Raw genomic sequence first — 21,007 nt, forward strand, 5'->3', positions numbered from 1 at the left:
TCCAAACAGATTCGCAAGGAAGGTGGATCCTTTTGAATATGCTATTGAACGATAAACATATTTGGATAATTAATCAATGTGCTCCAAATAATGTTGATCCACACTTTAAAAAAAGATTTATAACAATCTATTGAGCTCACAAGCAACAAACGATCCTATTATTATGGTGGGAGATTACAACACGGTTTTAAGTACTTCAATGGACCATAAAGGAAATCACACTACAAACTATCACCCTTATGGACTTAAGGAGATAACAAATATTATGGGCACATTAGACCTGGTGGATACATGGAGGCTAACAAACCCGGACCTAGTGAGATATGGAGGAGGCTTAATCAATATTATTATATTATATTATTATTATTATTATTAATCAAGCTAGTTTCATTCTCACTGGCACCAAAAGTTTTTTCAAAAGTGTTGATAGGAGACAGAATGCGATCGAACCATCATCTAATTGGCCTCCACATAACTCTTACAGAATTTCCACTTGGTAGGGATATTGGAAATGAAATCAAAGCCTACTGGAGGACAATTGGCTCTTAACTAATACAAAATATTTTAGAACTGACATTTTCCTGCATGACATAGGCACATCCGATCCCCTTATTGTATGGGACACTTTGAAATGTACCTTTAGAGCTCAATTAATTCAATATTCATCTTTAAAACAAAAGCAGCTTCGGTTAAAAGAGATCAGACTAACAAAGGAAATAGAGGAACTAACAGGACAGGTAGATAGCAATAAAAAAAAACTGTACTATACAGGCACAGAATAAGTTGATGGACACCAGCTTGTGAGCAAGAGAATTAACAGGTAAGTAGATGATGTCATAGGGCTATACGTACGTACGCTGGTATAATATAAAAGGACATATAAAACAAGTACAGATGTTATATAAATGACATATAAAGTAATAACCCCCTGGCATCAAGCCCCAGAGACAGGATGTTACACACATCTACAACTCCCTGCCACTGCCTTACAGCTAAAGTCACAAGTGTCACACACACACACACACACACACATGTGCACACACACAGCGTTGTTTGGCTGTAATTAAACTTTAAAGAATTAAAGAACCTGGTACGTTTCAACTGGATGTTTCCGTCAAGCTAAGACTACAAATCCTATCGCTGTTGTTGTTTCTGAATGATAATTAAAGTCCACATAGAGAGAAACGTAAAAACAGCCACATTAGAAGAAACCAAAGCGTGAAATGAGGGAAAGCATTTTCCACTAGAACAATCTAAGAAAGATCTGTATCTGTTCTGTGTCCCAAGGCCTGGCAGAGAGAGAGAGACCGACAAAGTCAGACAGACCATGCGACAGATCTTTTTGATGTGTGATTGGCTTTGTGGCTCTTGCTGAGCACACTGTTTTTCAGACAGATTTATTTTGAGTCGCCCTACTTCTATTAAGGCCCATAGCCGTCTGATCCTGTGTGGTTCAGTTCGTAGAGCATCGCACTTGCAACGCCAGGGTTGCGGGTTTGATTCCCACCTGAGACCAGTACGAAAATGTATGCATTCACTACTGTAAGTCGCTCTGGATAGAAGCCAATTTATGCTTGATCCGAAAATATTGCCGGGGGCACCGTATGGATGGTGCGACACAATTGCAGAGTCTCCAGAGGCATGCAGAGGTCAAATTGAGCTCCATGCCGTGCAACACCCAAATCTTGTAACATTGCTGAGAGCTCCGTATAGCTCCGCATTGACATGATTGGTTGACGGTCGGTGGGGGTGGGAGGTCCTATATAAACACAAATCCACTTTCTTGACAACTTCCTTCACAACAGCTCAAATCCAGTAGGGCTCTGATTAAGAGAGTCCTGGACATGTTCCTAATCACCCCCCAACCCCAGACAGCACACATAACACATACAGTTTGGAGAAGCACAGGGTCAAGGTTGCAGTGCAGCGTCCCTGGATGGAGAGCATGTTCTGGGGTTAAGGGCCTTGCTCAAGGGCCCAACGGTAGGGGAATGTCTTTAGGATGTAAAGAAAGAACAAATTTATGAGGTGTGATAATTCTGGTATGACTGAATCTGCCAAGCTGAGCGCATTTAAGTTTCTCTAATGTGTTTTCAACAGAGAATGAACTTTTGAAATGTCACATGCCTTTCTGGCATTATCTCAAGGAGGAATATCTCTGAGAAATAGCAGTGTAGCTGTGAGTTTACCCATGTTTGATTGTTATCTGTGTGAGCACATGCCTCAGCCTGTTCATGTCCTGTAGCTCCTAAAGTCCAGATGCCTGAAGATGTATACAGACACACAAAACACACACACACACGCAGGCACGCACACACACACGTATATACACACACACATACACACACAAAGTGTAAACAAATCATTTGTTTTGTTGAGACATAACACAGTCTGTCTTCTGGTGCATCTCCAGTAAGAAAGTACAAAGTACAACATGAAAGTCCAAAGAATTCATCCTCCTTCCACAACACTGACTCATCCCACTATTTGCAAACCTACATGTGGTAGCAAGTCTGCAAGCTAAGGAGAGGATTGGTCCAATGTGAGTATCTATGTGAACAAGTTTCCCAATATGTAGTAATGTTGCATTACCCAAGACTGGTGATAAGAGGGATGTCTTCAGCTACAGCTAATTCTAGCTCCTTGTTCCTTATATGCTCACATTATACAATATAACATGACAGCTGCTGTTCCATCATTCTTCACTATTCCTCCAGATAATTAATTCAGCTGCCACAACAGCCAGTCACAAGAAAGTTCCTCTTTACATCTATTCATCCTGTATGCAAAAAGTGAATAGTATGTATAAGCTGGAAGTAGAAACCTGTAGTTGAGGTCAGAAGTTTACATACACTTAGGTTGGAGTCATTAAAACTATTTTTTCAACCACTCCACAAATTTCTTGATAACAAACTATAGTTTTGGCAAGTCGGTTAGGACATCTACTTTGTGCATGACACAAGTCATTTTTCCAACAATTGTTTACAGACAGATCATTTCACTTATAATTCACTGTATCACAATTCCTGTGGGTCAGAGGTTTACATACACTAAGTTGACTGTGCCTTTGAACAGCTTGGAAAATTCCAGAAAATGATGTCATGGCTTTAGAAGCTTCTGACAGGCTAATTTACATCATTCAAGTAAATTGGAGGTGTACCTGTGGATGTATTTCAAGGCCTACCTTCACACTCAGTGCCTCTTTGCTTGACATCATGGGAAAATCAAAAGAAATCAGCTAAGAGCTCAGAAAAAACATTGTAGATCTCCACAAGTCTGGTTTAGCCTTGGGAGCAATTTCCAAACGCCTAGAGGCACCATGTTCATTTGTACAAACAATAGTACACAAGTATAAACACCATTTGACCACACAGCCATCATACCGCTCAGGAAGGAGACATGTTCGGTCTCCTAGAGATGAACGTCCTTTGGTGTGAAAAGTGCAAATCAATCCCAGAACAACAGCAAAGGACCTTGTGAAGATGCTGGAGGAAACGGGTACAAAAGTATCTATATCCACATTAAAACGAGACCTATATCGACATAACGTGAAAGGCCGCTCAGCAAGGAAGATGCCACTGCTCCAAAACCGCCATACAAAAGCCAGACTACGGTCTACAACTTTACATGGGGACAAAGATCGTACTTTTTGGAGAAATGTCCTTCTTGTCTGATGAAACAAAAATAGAACTATTTGGCCATAATGAACATCGTTATGTTTGGAGGAAAAGGGGGGATGCTTGCAAGCTGAAGAACACCATCCCAACCGTGAAGCACGGGGGTGGCAGCATCATGTTGTGGGGGTGCTTTGCTGCAGGAGGGAATGGTGCACTTCACAAAATAGATGGCATCATGAGGTAAGAAAATTATGTGGATATATTGAAGCAACATCTCAAGACATCAGTCAGGAAGTTAAAGCTTGGTCGCAAATGGGTCTTCCAAATGGACAATGACCCCAAACATGCTTCCAAAGTTGTGGCAAAATGGCTTAAGGACAACAAAGTCAAGGTATTGGAATGGCCATCACAAAGCCCTGACCTCAATCCCATAGAAAATTTGTGGGCAGAACTGAAAAAGCGTGTGAAAGCAAGGAGGCCTACAAACCTGACTCAGTTACACCAGCTCTGTCAGGAGTAGTGGGCCAGAATTCACCCAACTTATTGTGGGAAGCTTGTGGAAGGCTACCCGAAATGTTCGACCCAAGTTAAACTACTTAAAGGCAACGCTACCTAATACTAATTGAGTGTATGTAAACTTCTGACCCACTGAGAATATGATGAAAGAAAGAAAAGCTGAATAATTAATTCTCTCTACTTATATTCTGACATTTCACATTCTTAAAATCAAGTGGTGATCCTAACTGACCTAAAACAGGGAATCTTTTACTTGAATTAAACGCCAGGAATTGTGAAAAACTGAGTTTAAATGTATTAGGCTAAGGTGTATGTAAACTTCTGACTTCAATTGTTAGTGTTATTGTTTATTAGTTTACTCCAATTAGGAGAAGGATGGTAGGGTTTGCGGGGAATAATAAAGGAAGGTATATTCAAATAGAAGTGTATGTGCATATATGTATGTGTGTATATATATGTGTATATGTATGAATGTTTATATGTGTACAGAGTGGGCTCCAAAATTACTGGCACTTCTGACTGGCAATGCACGAACATTACTTAAAAAAATATAAACAATATAATTATAGACGGAAACTCAATATACCAACATGTGAGAAATACTGTTATTTATTAATGTTTCAATGGAACCCACCAAAATAATTTATTGATTTAATAAAAAATGAACGTCCTCCAAATCAAGGTTTCACAATTAATGGCACCCTTAAATATTATTGTAAATAATATCTACCAAGATTAAACCAGGAATTAAATTCAATTTATTTAAGTTGATCTAAGTATTAAGGAACTATATTGAGCCATTACATCACTTCCTGTTTCACTAGGGTATAAAAATGAGGTAACACGCATGCAATATCCCTTTGTCATCCAACATCATGAAGAAAACAAAAGAACTGGCAGTTCAAAAGGACAGATGGTCATAGACCTTTATACATCTGGTAATGGCTACAAGAAGATCCACAAACGATTGAATATACCATTGAACACTGTCAGAGTAATTATAAAAAAAGTCAAAAGATATGGAACAGTTGAAAACCCCAGGATAGGGAGGAGGATGGTGAGAGAAGAAACAAAATCCCCAATAAACACTGTGAAAGAATTGCAGTCCTTGGTGGGTCAGTGATGTTTTGGGGCTGTTTTAATTCCAGAGGTCCAGGGGCACTGGTTAAGATTGATGACATAATGAATTCCACCAAGTATCAGGCAATTTTGGCTGACAATCTGGTTCACTCTGCCAGAAGGCTGGGACTTGGCCGTAGGTGGACTTTCCAACATGACAATGACCCAAAACATACCTCAAGATCCACACAGAAATGGTTCTGTGACAACAAAATCAATGTTCTGTCATGGCTATCTCTGTCGCCGGACATCAATCCAATCGAAAACTTGTGAGCAGTTGATAAGCGCAAACCTAAGAATGTGAAGGATCTTGAAAGGATCTGCTTAGAGGAATGGTCCAAAATCCCTCCAAATGTGTTCCTTGTCAAACATTACAGGAAAGGACTCCAGAGGTGGTTTCACTATGAGTGCCAATAATTATGAAACCTTGATTTTGGTCAAATGTATTTTGCATTAAATAATTGTACGATTTTGGTGGCTTCCATTGAAGCATTAATAAAGTACAGTAATTTCTCACGTGTTGGTATTTTGAGTTTCTCTGTAATTATATTGTTTATATTTTTTTTATGTATTATTTGTGCATTGCCAGTCAGGGGTGCCAGTAATTTTGGAGCCCACTGTAGATATGTGGATGTATGTATATATATAGATATATTTACCCCAAAAATAAATAAATGGTTTGTAAATGATGCAGACAATTACATTGATGGAAGCAACAATCTATCCTCAATATTAAAGCTGATCCACCTCCTAAAAAAAAAGCAAGTCATTAGGTTGGGTACACTAGATTACTTTCTAAATGTAATCCATTACAGTTACTAGTTACCTGTCCAAAATGTTAATCAGTAACGTAACTTTTGGATTATTACCCAAACTCAGTAACGCAATCTGATTACTTGATTACTTTCAGTTACTTTTAGAATACTTTTCCCTTAAGAGGCGCAGGTTAGTAGTTGGAACAGCCACAAAGTCATAAAATCTGATTTTAAACCTAACCTTAACCCTAACCGTACCACATAGCTAGCCCTTATGCCTAATCCTAACCTTAAATAGCCCTAACCTTAACCACACTGCTAACCCTAATGCCTAACCCTAACCTTAAATTAAGACCAAAAAGCAACCCAATAAATAGTTTTTTACAATTCAGCAAATTTGGGATTTGCAGCTGAAAATCACTCAGTTCTGCCTAAAGAACAAGACTCGTCCCAATAAACGTCAACCTAGTTAAGAGGCATTAGCAGAAGACAAACATTTGTATTACCATTTGAACATCTATTGCAGGATAAATTAATGTTAGAGTTTACATAGCTGGCTATAAATGGATGTTGCATTTTACTTTATGGGTTGGTTAAGTAGACTATTTCTAACCTATTGCATTCTACTGCAGATTCTAATATGATTAGGCTAAAAACTCTACCAGATTTTAAGTCATTCCAATTTAATACCCTTAATCTTCAAAAACAGGACTTTGAAATTTGGAAAAACAGATTAGCCAAATGGCTATACCTAAGCATAACCCCAAAACTAAGGACTAATTAGCCTACTCTATTGTTTATGATTTTGCTGTCATAGAGGACTGATTGGTCTCATTGCTTTGAGTTAAAAAATAAATAGGCTTTTATGCTTGATCCGAAAATATGGTTGGAGGCACCATATGGACGGTATGACGTAGTTGCAGAGCCTCCGAGGCATGCAGAGGCCAAATTGAGCTCCATACCACATTGCCGTGCTCCTCCAAAAAAAAATAACAATGTGGAGAGTTCTGTATAGCTCCACACTGACATGATTGGTTGACGGTAGGTATTTGTAATTGTCTTTATTATGGATCCCCATTAGCTGCTTCCTGAGGTCCTGCAAAATTAAGGCAGTTACACAATTTTAAAAAATTACAATACATTCATATCTGATTTCACAACACACTAAGTGTGTGCCCTCAGGCCGTTACTCCATTACCACATATCTACAAAACAATAATCTTGGAATCTTGGAACTACCAATCCCGGATTCAGGAGAATTGTCATCAACTACACTAATTAGCATAGCGCAACGGTCAAAAAATATTACTAGAAAATATTCATATTCATGAAATCACAAGTGAAATATAGTGAAACACAGCTTAGCCTTTTGTTAACCACCCTGTCATCTCAGATTTTGAAATTATGCTTTACAGCCAAAGCAAGACAAGCGTTTGTATAAATTTATCGATAGCCTAGCATAGCATTATGTCCAGCTAGCAGCAGGAAGCTTGGTCATGAAAATCAGAAAAGCAATCAAATTAACTGTTTACCTTTGATGATCTTTGGATGTTTTCACTGACAAGACTCCCAGTTAGACAGCAAATGTTCCTTTTCTTCCATAAAGATGATTTTTATACCCAAAATTCCTCCGTTTGTTTGTCACGTTATGTTGAGAAATCCACCGGAAATAGCTGTCACGACAACGCCGAAAATAAAATCTACTTATATCCATAATATCGACAGAAACATGGCAAACATTTTTATAATCAATCCTCAAGGTGTTTTTCAAATATCTATTCGATAATATATCAACTGGGAGAATTGGCTTTTCAGTAGGAGCAAGAGGAAAAATGACTACCTCTGTCTTTTACGCAAGAATCACTCTGAGAGCCCTCAGCTGGCCACTTATGCAATGTAGTCGTTTACGCTCATTCTTCAACATAAAGGCGTGAAACTACGTCACAATGCTGTAGACACTTTAGGGAATATGTAGAAAAAGGAATCTGGTTGATATCCCTTTCAGTGGCCAATAGGGGTGCATAGGAACACAACGATTTCAAAACATGAGTCACTTCCTGATTGGATTTTTCTTAGGCTTTTGCCTGCAATATCAGTTCTGTTATACTCACAGACAATATTTTGACAATTTTGGAAACTTTAGAGTGTTTTCTATCCTAAGCTGTCAATTATATGCATATTCTAGCATCTGGTCCTGAGAAATAGGCGGTTTACTTTGGGAACGTTATTTTTCCAAAAATAAAAATAGTGCCCCCTAGTTTCAAGAGGATATAAATAAAGGTGAAATAAAAAAATGTAAATTAAAAATAGTGCGTATGTTATGATGTGTGTATATGCATGTGTCTGTGCCTATGTTTGTGTTGCTTCACAGTCCCCTCTGTTCAATAAGGTGTATTTTTATCAGTTTTTTAAATCTGATTCTACTGCTTGCATCAGTTACCTGATGTGGAATAGAGTTCCATGAAGTCATGGCTCTATGTAGTACTGTGCGCCTCCCATAGTCTGTTCTGGACTTGGGAACTGTGAAGATACCTCTGGTGGCATGTATTGTGGGGTATACATGGGTGTCTGAGCTGTGTGCTAGTTGTTTAAACAGACAGCTCGGTGCTTTCAACATGTCAATATCTCTTACAAGTAGTGATGAAGTCAATCTCTCCTCCACTTTGAGCCAGGAGAGTTTGACATGCATATTATTCATGTTTGCTCTCTGTGTACATCCAAGGGCCAGCCGTGCTGCCCTGTTCTGAGCCAATTTTCCTAAGTCCCTCTTCGTGCCACCTGACCACACGACTGAAAAGTAGTCCAGGTGCGACAAAACTGGAGCCTGTAGGACCTGCCTTGTTGATAGTGTTGTTAAGAAGATGGAGCAGCACTTTATTATGGACAGACTTCTCCCCATCTTATCTACTGTAGCAATATGTTTAGACCACAACAGTTTACAATCCAGGGTGACTCCAAGCAGTTTAGTCACCTCAAATTGCTCAGTCTCCACATCATTTTTTAGAAGATTTAGTTCAGGTTTAGGGTTTATTGAATGATTTGTCCCAAATACAATGATTTTAGTTTTTTTAAATATTTAGGAATAACTTATTCCTTGCCACCCGTTCTGAAACTAACTGCAGCTCTTTGTTAAGTGTTGCAGTCAATACAGTCGCTGTAGTAGCTGACTTGTATAGTGTTAAGTCATTTGCATAAATAGACACAATGGCTTTACTCAAAGCGTGGCATGTCATTAGTAAAGATTTTAAAAAGTAAGAGGCCTAGACAGCTGCCATGGGGAATTCCTGATTCTACCTGGATTTGTTATGCACGTGAGTGAGGACCCAAAAGCGGTTTAACAAAAACAGAGTCCTTTAATGTCAAAACACAGGTAAGACATAGATCCTCTTCAAATGTATATGATGGCAAAATAAACAACCCGCAGAGAGGGCGACAAATGAAACATAAAGTCCTTCTGAATATCACAGAAGAGTTCCCCTTCTAGCAGCAGAGGAGAATAGCTGGGTTAGAGTCCCCTTCTAGCAGCAGAGGAGAATAGCTGGGTTGTAGAGGACAGAGGTACCTGATCACACGTAGCCTCAGATGAACAGGCAGATTCCGACAGGACAGGACAAGGTTGAAGCAAACGAGACGATAGTTTGGTTCTGGCATGAGAAACTCAAACAAGAATCTGACAAAGACAGAAGCAGGAACAGAGAGAGAAATAGAGACCTAATCAGAGGGAAAAAAGGGAACAGGTGGGAAAAGGGTGAACGAGGTAGTTAGAGAAGATGAGGAGCAGCTGGGGGAAGGAGAGGAAGAGGTAACCTAATACGACCAGCAGAGGGAGACGGAGTGAAGAGAAAGAACAGGAACAAGACATAATATGACAATACATGACAGTACCCCCCCACTCACCGAGCGCCTCCTGGCGCACTCGAGGAGGAAACCTGGTGGCAACGGAGGAAATCATCGATCAGCGAACGGTCCAGCACGTCCCGAGAGGGAACCCAACTCCTTTCCTCAGGACCGTACCCCTCCCAATCCACTAGGTACTGATAACCACGGCCCCGAGGACGCATGTCCAAAATCTTACGGACCCTGTAGATAGGTGCGCCCTCGACAAGGATGGGGGGGGGGGGGAGACGAGCGGGGGCGCGAAGAACGGGCTTAACACAGGAGACATGGAAGACCGGGTGGACGCGACGAAGATATCGCGGAAGAAGAAGTCGCACTGCGACAGGATTAATGATCTGAGAAATACGGAACGGACCAATGAACCGCGGGGTCAACTTGCGAGAAGCTATCTTAAGGGGAAGGTTCTGAGTGGAGAGCCAAACTCTCTGACCGCGACAATATCTAGGACTTTTAGTTCTACGCTTATTAGCGGCTCTCACAGTCTGCGCCCTATAACGGCAAAGTGCAGACCTGACCCTCTTCCAGATGCGCTCGCAACGTTGGACAAAAGCCTGAGCGGAGGGGACGCTGGACTCGGCGAACTGAGACGAGAACAGCGGAGGCTGGTACCCGAGGCTACTCTGAAAAGGAGATAGCCCGGTCGCAGACGAAGGAAGCGAGTTGTGGGCGTATTCTGCCCAGGGGAGCTGTTCTGACCAAGACGCAGGGTTCCGAAAAGACTGTGTAAGATGCGACCAATAGCCTGATTGGCCCGTTCTGCTTGACAGTTAGACTGAGGGTGAAAGCCGGAAGAGAGACTGACGGAAGCCCCAATCAAACGGCAAAACTCCCTCCAAAATTGAGACGTGAATTGCGGACCCCTGTCCGAAACGACGTCTGACGGAAGGCCTTGAATTCTGAAAACATTCTCGATGATGATTTGTGCCGTTTCTTTAGCAGAAGGGAGCTTAGCGAGGGGAATAAAATGAGCCACCTTAGAGAACCTATCGACAACCGTAAGAATAACAGTCTTCCCCGCTGACGAAGGCAGTCCGGTGATAAAATCTAAGGCGATGTGAGACCACGGTCGAGAGGGAATGGGAAGCGGTCTGAGACGGCCGGCAGGAGGGGAGTTACCGGACTTAGTCTGCGCGCAGACCGAACAAGCAGCCACGAAACGACGCGTGTCATGCTCCCGGGTGGGCCACCAAAAACGCTGCCGAATGGAAGCAAGCGTACCCCGAACGCCGGGGTGGCCGGCTAACTTGGCAGAGTGAGCCCACTGAAGAACGGCCAGACGAGTAGGAACGGGAACGAAAAGAAGGTTCCTAGGACAAGCGCGCGGCGACGGAGTGTGAGTGAGTGCTTGCTTTACCTGCCTCTCAATTCCCCAGACAGTCAACCCGACAACACGCCCCTCAGGGAGAATCCCCTCGGGGTCAGTGGAGGCTACTGAAGAGACGAGATAAAGCATCAGGCTTGGTGTTCTTAGAGCCCGGACGATAAGAAATCACGAACTCGAAACGAGCGAAAAACAGCGCCCAACGAGCCTGACGCGCATTAAGTCGTTTGGCAGAACGGATGTACTCAAGGTTCCTATGGTCAGTCCAAATGACAAAAGGAACGGTCGCCCCCTCCAACCACTGTCGCCATTCGCCTAGGGCTAAGCGGATGGCGAGCAGTTCGCGGTTTCCCACATCATAGTTACGTTCCGACGGCGACAGGCGATGAGAAAAATACGCGCAAGGGTGGACCTTGTCGTCAGAGAGGGAGCGCTGAGAAAGAATGGCTCCCACGCCCACCTCTGACGCGTCAACCTCGACAACGAACTGTCTAGAGACGTCAGGTGTAACAAGGATAGGTGCGGATGTAAAACGATTCTTGAGGAGATCAAAAGCTCCCTGGGCGGAAACGGACCACTTAAAGCCCGTCTTGACAGAAGTAAGGGCTGTGAGAGGAGCTGCCACCTGACCGAAATTACGGATGAAACGACGATAGAAATTCGCGAAGCCGAGAAAGCGCTGCAGCTCGACGCGTGACTTAGGGACGGGCCAATCAATGACAGCTTGGACCTTAGCGGGATCCATCTTAATGCCTTCAGCGGAAATAACAGAACCGAGAAATGTGACGGAGGAGGCATGAAAAGTGCACTTCTCAGCCTTCACAAAAAGAAAATTCTCTAAAAGGCGCTGGAGGACACGTCGAACGTGCTGAACATGAATCTGGAGTGACGGTGAAAAAAATCAGGATATCGTCAAGGTAAACGAAAACAAAGATGTTCAGTATGTCTCTCAGGACGTCATTGACTAATGCCTGAAAGACAGCTGGAGCGTTAGCGAGGCCGAAAGGAAGAACCCGGTATTCAAAGTGCCCTAACGGAGTGTTAAACGCTGTCTTCCACTCGTCCCCCTCCCTGATGCGCACGAGATGGTAAGCGTTACGAAGATCCAACTTAGTGAAAAACCTGGCTCCCTGCAGGATCTCGAAGGCTGAAGACATAAGAGGAAGCGGATAACGATTCTTCACTGTTATGTCATTCAGCCCTCGATAATCTATGCAGGGGCGCAGGGACCCGTCCTTCTTCTTAACAAAAAAAACCCCCGCTCCGGCGGGAGAGGAGGAGGGGACTATGGTACCGGCGTCAAGAGCTACAGACAAATAATCTTCGAGAGCCTTACGTTCGGGAGCCGACAGAGAGTATAGTCTACCCCGGGGGGGAGTGGTTCCCGGAAGGAGATCAATACTACAATCATACGACCGGTGTGGAGGAAGAGAGGTGGCCCTGGACCGACTGAACACCGTGCGCAGATCGTGATATTCCTCCGGCACCCCTGTCAAATCACCAGGCTCCTCCTGTGAAGAAGAGACAGAGGAAACAGGAGGGATAGCAGACATTAAACATTTCACATGACAAGAGACGTTCCAAGAGAGGATAGAATTACTAGACCAATTAATAGAAGGATTATGACAAACTAGCCAGGGATGGCCCAAAACAACAGGTGTAAAAGGTGAACGAAAAATTAAAAAAGAAAGGGTTTCGCTATGATTACCAGAGACAGTGAGGGTTAAAGGTAGCGTCTCACGCTGAATCCTGGGAGAGGACTACCATCCAAAGCGAACAAGGCCGTGGGCTCCCTTAACTGTCTGAGAGGAATGTCATAAAACAGTCATGCCATAAAACAGCCCTCCGCCCCAGAGTCTATCAAGGCACTGCAGGAAGCTGACGAACCGGTCCAGCGTAGATGGACCGACAAGGTAGTGCAGGATCTTGAAGGAGAGACAGGAGTAGTAGCGCTCACCAGTAGCCCTCCGCTTACTGATGAGCTCTGGCTTTTACTGGACATGAAGTGACAAAATGACCAGCGGAACCGCAATAGAGACAGAGGCGGTTGGTGATTCTCCGTTCCCTCTCCTTAGTCGAGATGTGGATACCCCCCAGCTGCATAGGCTCAGCACCCGAGCCAGCGGAGGAAGATGGTAGTGATGCGGAGAGGGGGGCAACGGAGAACGCGAGCTCCTTTCCACGAGCTCGGTGACGAAGATCAACCCGTCGCTCTATGCGAATAGCGAGTTCAATCAAGGAATCCACGCTGGAAGGAACCTCCCGGGAGAGAATCTCATCCTTTACCTCCGCGCAGAGACCCTCCAGAAAGCGAGCGAGCAAAGCCGGCTCGTTCCAGTCACTGGAGGCAGCAAGAGTGCGAAACTCAATAGAGTAATCTGTTATGGATCGATTACCTTGACATAGGGAAGACAGGACCCTGGAAGCTTCCTCCCCAAAAACAGAACGATCAAAAACCCGTATCATCTCCTCCCCTTAAATTCCTGATACTGGTTAGTACACTCAGCCCTCGCCTCCCAGATTGCCGTGCCCCACTCACGAGCCCGTCCAGTAAGGAGAGATATGACGTAGGCGATACGAGCTGTGCTCCTGGAGTAAGTGTTGGGCTGGAGAGAAAACACAATATCACACTGGGTGAGGAACGAGCGGCATTCAGTGGGCTCCCCAGAGTAACACGGCGGGTTATTGATTCTGGGCTCCGGAGATTCGAAAGCCCTGGAAGTGGCCGGTGGATCGAGGCGGAGATGGTGAATCTGTTCTGTGAGGTTGGAGACTTGGGCGGCCAGGGTCTCAACGGCATGTCGAGCAGCAGACAATTCCTGCTCGTGTCTGCCTAGCATCGCTCCCTGGATCTCGACGGCTGAGTGGAGAGGATCCGAAGTCGCTGGGTCCATTCTTGGTCAGATTCTTCTGTTATGCACGTGAGTGAGGACCCAAAAGCGGTTTAACAAAAACAGAGTCCTTTAATGTCAAAACACAGGTAAGACATAGATCCTCTTCAAATGTATATGATGGCAAAATAAACAACCCGCAGAGAGGGCGACAAATGAAACATAAAGTCCTTCTGAATATCACAGAAGAGTTCCCCTTCTAGCAGCAGAGGAGAATAGCTGGGTTAGAGTCCCCTTCTAGCAGCAGAGGAGAATAGCTGGGTTGTAGAGGACAGAGGTACCTGATCACACGTAGCCTCAGATGAACAGGCAGATTCCGACAGGACAGGACAAGGTTGAAGCAAACGAGACGATAGTTTGGTTCTGGCATGAGAAACTCAAACAAGAATCTGACAAAGACAGAAGCAGGAACAGAGAGAGAAATAGAGACCTAATCAGAGGGAAAAAAGGGAACAGGTGGGAAAGGGTGAACGAGGTAGTTAGAGAAGATGAGGAGCAGCTGGGGGAAGGAGAGGAAGAGGTAACCTAATACGACCAGCAGAGGGAGACGGAGTGAAGAGAAAGAACAGGAACAAGACATAATATGACAATACATGACAGGATTATGTTGGAGAGGCTTCCATTAAAGAACACCCTCTGTTCTGTTAGTCAGGTAACTCTTTATCCACAATCATAGATAGCGCCGGAGGAGATGGCCTCTGTTTTACAGTCTCCTAACCAATTGTGCTATTATGTGTTTTTTTTAACAATATTTGTAAATTATTTTGTACATAATGTTTCTGCAACCGTATCTTACGGCAGAAAAGAGCTTCTGGATATCAGGACAGCGATCACTCACCTTGGATTAGACAAAGATTTCTTCAACAACAACAACAGCAGCAAGCAGGACTCACACGATATTCTCCAAACAACCCACAGGGCAGACATCCCAATTATTCGCAAAAGGAAGCGACGCAGAGGACGAAGAGCAGGATGCCTCGTCCGGACCCGCAGAAGACAACTAGGAAAGCTGCCATTACCATCAATATTACTCGCCAACGTGCAATCATTGGACAATAAACTAGACGAGGTAAGATCACGAATATCCTACCAACGGGACATAAAAAAACTGTAATATCCTATGCTTCATGGAATCGTGGCTGAATGACGACATGGTTATTCAGCTAGCGGGATACACGCTGCACTGGCAGGATAGAACAGCACACAGACGAGGGAGGGGCGGTCTGTGCATATTTGTAAACAGCTGGTGCACGAAATCTAAGGAAGTCTCTAGATTTTGCTCGCCTGAAGTTGAGTATATTGTGACAAACTGCAGGCCACACTACTTGCCTAGAGAGTTCTCAGCTATACTTTTCGTGGCTGTTTATTTACCACCACAGACAGATGCTGGCACTAAGACCGCACTCAGTCAGCTGTATAAGGAAATAAGCAAACAGGAAACCACTCACCCAGAGGCGGCGCTCCTAGTGGCCGGTGACTTTAATGCAGGGAAACTTAAATCAGTTCTACCAAATCTCTATCAACATTTAGTGCAACCAGAGGGAGAAAAAATTATAGATCACCTGTACTCCACACACAGAGACATGTACAAAGCTCTCCTTCGCCCTCCGGGATTCTTCCGATGACATTGAGGAATACACCACATCAGTCACTGGCTTTATCAATAAGTGCATTGAGGACATCGTCCCCAAAGTGACTGTACGTACATACCCCAACCAGAAGCCATGGATTACAGGCAACATTTGCACTGAGCTAAAGGGTAGAGCTGCCACTTTCAAGGTGCTTACAAGAAATCCCGCTATGCCCTGCGACGAACCATCAAACAGGCAATGCGTGAATACAGGGCTAAGATTGAATCATACTACACCGGCTCAGACGCTTGTCGGATGTGGCAGGGCTTGCAAACTATTACAGACTACAAAGAGAAGCACAGCTGCCCAGTGACACGAGCCTACCAGACGAGCTAAATCACTTCTATGCTCGCTTCGAGGCAAGCAACACTGAGGCATGCATGAGAGCATCAGCTGTTCCGGACGACTGTGTGATCATGCTCTCCGTAGCCGACGTGAGTAAGACCTTTAAACAGGTCAACATACACAAGGCTGTGGGGCCAGGCAGATTACCAGGACGTGTGCTCCGGGCATGTGCTGACCAACTGGCAGGAGTCTTCACTGACATTTTCAACATGTCCCTGATTGAGTATGTAATACCAACAAACTTCAAGCAGACCCCCATAGTCCCTGTGCCCAAGAACACAAAGGCAACCTGCCTAAATGACTAAAGACCCGTAGCACTCACGTCCGTAGCAATGAAGTGCTTAGAAAGGCTGGTAATGGCTCACATCAACACCATTATCCCAGAAACCCTAGACCCACTCCAATTTGCATACCACCCAAACAGATCCACAGATGATGCAATCTCTATTGCACTCCACACTGCCCTTTCCCACCTGGACAAAGGGGACACCTGTGTGAGAATGCTGTTCATTGACTACAGCTCAGCGTTCAACACCATAATACCCTCAAAGCTCATCACCAAGCTAAGGATCCTGGGACTAAGCACCTCCCTCTGCAACTGGATCCTGGACTTCCTGACAGGCCGCCCCCAGTTGGTGAGGGTAGGTAGCAACACATCTGCCACGCTGATCCTCAACACTGGAGCTCCCCAGGGGTGCGTGCTCAGTCCCCTCCTGTACTCCCTGTTCACTCACGACTGCATGGCCAGGCACGACTCCAAAACCATCATTAACGAAGAGACAACCTATAGGGAGGAGGCCAGGTGGTGCCAGAATAACAACCTATCCCTCAATGTAACCAAGACTAAGGAGATGATTGTGGACTACAGGAAAAGGAGCACCGAGCACGTCCCCATTCTCGCCGACGGGGCTGTAGTGGAGCAGGTTGAGAGCTTCAAATTCCTTGGTATCCACATCAACAACAAACTAGATTGGTCCAAACACACCAAGACAGTCGTGAAGAGGGCACGACAAAGCCTATTCCCCCTCAATAAACTAAAAAGATTTGGCATGGGTCCTGAGATCCTCAAAAGGTTCTACAGCTGCAACATCGAGAGCATCCTGACCGGTTGCATCAGTGCCTGGTAAGGCAATTGCTTGGCCTCCGACCGCAAAGCACTTCAGAGGGTAGTGCGTACGGCCAAGTATATCACTGTGGCAAAGCTGCCTGCCATCCAGGACCTCTACACAGAGGCCTGCCATCCAGGACCTCTACTGTGTTAACAACCCTCCAGGCAAGCTTCAATGCCATACAACTCTCCTTCCGTGGCCTCCAATTGCTCTTAAATACAAGTAAAACTAAATGCATGCTCTTCAACCGATTGCTGCCTGCACCTGCCCGCCTGTCCAACATCACTACTCTGGACGGCTCTGACTTAGAATACGTGGACAACTACAAATACCTAGTAAACTCTCCTTCCAGACCCACATCAAACATCTCCAATCCAAAGTTAAATCTAGAATTGGCTTCCTATTTCACAACAAAGCTCACAAAGCCTATTTCACAACATTCACTCATGCTGCCAAACATACCCTTGTAAAACTGACCATCCTACCAATCCTCGACTTCGGCGATGTAATTTACAAATTAGCCTCCAATACCCTACTCAACAAATTGGATGCAGTCTATCACAGTGCAATCCGTTTTGTCACCAAAGCCCCATATACTACCCACCATTGCGACCTGTACGCTCTCGTTGGCTGGCCCTCGCTTCATACACGTCGCCAAACCCACTGGCTCCATGTCATCTACCATGACCCTGCTAGGTAAAGTCCCCCCTTATCTCAGCTCGCTGGTCACCATAGCATCACCCACCTGTAGCACGCGCTCCAGCAGGTATATCTCTCTGGTCACCCCCAAAACCAATTATTTCTTTGGCCGCCTCTCCTTCCAGTTCTCTGCTGCCAATGACTGGACCGAACTACAAAAATCTCTGAAACTGGAAACACTTATCTCCCTCACTAGCTTTAAACCTGTTAAGGATATGGCAGACATACGCCCCCTTTGGAGAGATTGGGTACCCCTAGTAAACTGGAAAAAAAATCTGTCAAAAATTGCTAATATATGCAAATAGAATAGAAAACACTCTAAAGATTCTAAAACCGTTGGAATTATGTCTGTAAGTATAGCAGAACTCACAGGGCAGGCATTCTTCCAAACTAGTTTTTGTGGCCATGAAAGTTGGAGCAACTTTGACGTCATGGCCCCCACCCTTCCCAACCAGTTATGATTCTGGGGACACTTTCTATCTCTTCCGCTAGATGTCCTCTTTCAGTAGAGCTTTGAATCGTTCAAATCCGACACACCCCTGAACCTATAGTGCCACCGCCAGAGCTTATATTTACGATTGTGTTAGGTTTGTTAATCGATTACAAATTACATGACCTTCCCTGGACTAAATCAAAAAATACTAAACCCTCCCCCAGACTGAAATTGAAAAAAACATGACCCTTCCCCATTTTCCTCCGGGTAACAATTGTGTCAATTTCGGCCACTCCCTTACCTCCAAACGTTTATCCAAGTTGGATCATCTTTGGAGGCTGATAGCAGTCGCAACATTGGAAGACATAGCTTGGATTGTAGCCTACAAAAACCTATTCCTGCTCTTTTTCTGTAATCCATCAAACTCATTTGGTGTGTCATCGTAGAGGTCTCTGACTTGTGGTCAGACTTGCTCAGGTGGAACAAACTTAAACGTGCCTTTTTTCAATGCTGATTTGAATGAGAAAACAGAAAGGTGTCAATAAAAAAAATTCGCAAACATGGTTTCTGAAATTTAAAGTAATGCTAGAAGTAATCTGATGAAATTTTTTTTGCTAGTAATGTAACAGATTAGATTTTTTTTGTTTTTGTAATGGACATGTAATGGACATGTATTCCGTTACTCCACCAACCCTGGTCATTAAACTCATTAGACTCCTCACCCTAAATATCAAACCTGAATTAGCCCAGATGTCACTAGATCCATCCACAAGAAGGTTCCATACATACATCCCTCCTGTATGCCAAAAAATAGTTATATTTGCATTATGAAGTCATCACCCTTAAATATAGTGGTGCTCTAAAGGTTTTGTATAATTTCAGACAGTAGTTTTCAAAGTAGCGCTCACAAGCAAAAACTGTCCCCGAAAATTGTGCAGAATTGTGTGCTAAATCATCCATTTTGTATATGTTATGTATACATTTTTGCTTTGCGATTTGTACTATATGTTACGAATTTGTCAGTGCTCAAGATTCCAGACAGCATCTTTAAATATCACTTTCTAATTTGGTCAGATATCTCGTGATATCTGTAGAATTTTACTTTGTAGTGTTTTACATTGTAAAGATCTCCACTACACACATTTTGACATTTCAACAAACAAGCAATTGAATGTAAATAATGAAAGCTGGGTCATGCATTTTGCAGTGGAGAAATGACTCAGTCTTGCTGAAACTTGCAACAGACAAGCTCACACACTAACTCACATGCTCACCACGCTCCACTCTAAGTTTGCATGCCTGTAGAGTCCCGGTAAATAACAGAATCCTTTAAAAGAGTCTTACCCGATGATGTAAGCCAGGACCCCCAGCTGAATCAATCGGCACACGACCCCCACTCTCCTGTTCCGCACCAGCACTTGGCGGGGGGTCTCATACTTGAAGAAGAAGTCAGAGAGGGCGTTGGTGATGTAGCTGTTCATCTTGCTGCTCCGTGAGAGACAGGAGGGTCTCTCCATCCCGCTGGCATGCATACACCCTGACCCTGCCTCTCTCTCTCTCTCTCTGTCTCTCACACCTTTTCTCTATTACCTATTTTTCTTCTTCAGTCTCACTTACCCAACAGCTGACATGTTTCAGTTTCACTTAGACTTCCTCCTCTCTCTCTCACTCACTCTTTCTTTCTCCCTCTCTGACTCTCCTCACAGTCAAGTTTCTTTCTGTCACCCTTACCTCTCAAACACGCCCTCTCATTCCCTCTCTTTCGCTCTCTACTCTACTCCCTCTTTCTCTCTCCTTCCCACTCTCCAAAACAAACAAATACTATATCATCTTCCTGTAAACCAAGGTGTTAGTTACTGTTCTACAGTCAAAAAACGACTTCTTCACTTAGCTACTTATCAGATCATTCAACATCTGTCACAGACATAATAAACATTACATCCTTCTCACACCATGCAATCATTTCCCCCTGACACTGTCTTCCTGTGTGGTGCACAGAGATAGCACGGACATATGCTTGACCTAAACTTAGGCTACAAAAACAGTATAATGCATGTGAGTGTTTTGTTTAAAATATTTTGTTTTATTCACGCAATTCAGAGTTCTATTGTATTCTGCCATGTGAATGAAGTAGATGAACTTGGACTTCATGTTGCCTGCTTCTTTCGCTTTCCAATACAGATGTTTCATATAGTATTGTGTTGATTTTTGGTAGGGGTAGCCTACACAAGGTATGAGGAAGAGACAAAAATTACTTAATAAATAACAGATTGAATAAAATGCAATTAGGTTGTATTAATAAATACTACATTCTGTTAATCTGTTTGATTAACACATAACCATTAAAGTAATATAATTCAGTTACTTGTATGTCGCTTAGGGATGAGTTCAACACAACAACGCACCACAAGGGTGTTACTAATTTGAATTTTAAAAAGGGGGCCTCCCGGGTGCCGCAGTGGTCTAGGGCACTATCGCAGCGCTAGCTGTGCCACCAGAGACTCTGGGTTCGCGCCCAGGCTCTGTCGCAGCCGGCCGCGACCAGGAGGTCCGTGGGGCGACGCACAATTGGCCTAGCGTCTTCAAGGTTAGGGAGGGTTTGGCCGGTAGGGATATCCTTGTCTCATCGCGCACTAGCGACTCCTGTGGCAGGCCGGGCACAGTGCACGCCAAC

The 21,007-nt window shown here is 44.0% G+C and overlaps 1 protein-coding gene across 4 annotated transcripts in view; it reads right to left on the minus strand.

Annotated features, from left to right (window-relative positions):
* The window catches only part of LOC110537827 (P2X purinoceptor 1), a 55,471-nt gene extending 35,164 nt beyond the window's left edge, over positions 1 to 20,307 (minus strand). For 3 of the 4 annotated variants that reach the window (XR_002475681.3, XM_021624246.3, XM_021624244.3), the window contains exon 1: positions 19,678 to 20,242. Coding sequence is in view for 3 of the 4 variants with exons in the window: in XM_021624246.3 (XP_021479921.2) it covers positions 19,678 to 19,865 (188 nt within the window). In the remaining variant the exon portion in view is untranslated. Of the gene's footprint in view, positions 1 to 19,677 lie in introns of all 4 variants that reach the window. The other variant, XM_021624245.3, reaches the window with a different exon arrangement.
* Between the last annotated feature and the right edge of the window lie 700 nt (positions 20,308 to 21,007).

Source organism: Oncorhynchus mykiss, chromosome 12 (genome assembly GCF_057628025.1).
Source record: "Oncorhynchus mykiss isolate SJ-2025 chromosome 12, ASM5762802v1, whole genome shotgun sequence".
Lineage (NCBI taxonomy): Eukaryota > Metazoa > Chordata > Actinopteri > Salmoniformes > Salmonidae > Oncorhynchus > Oncorhynchus mykiss.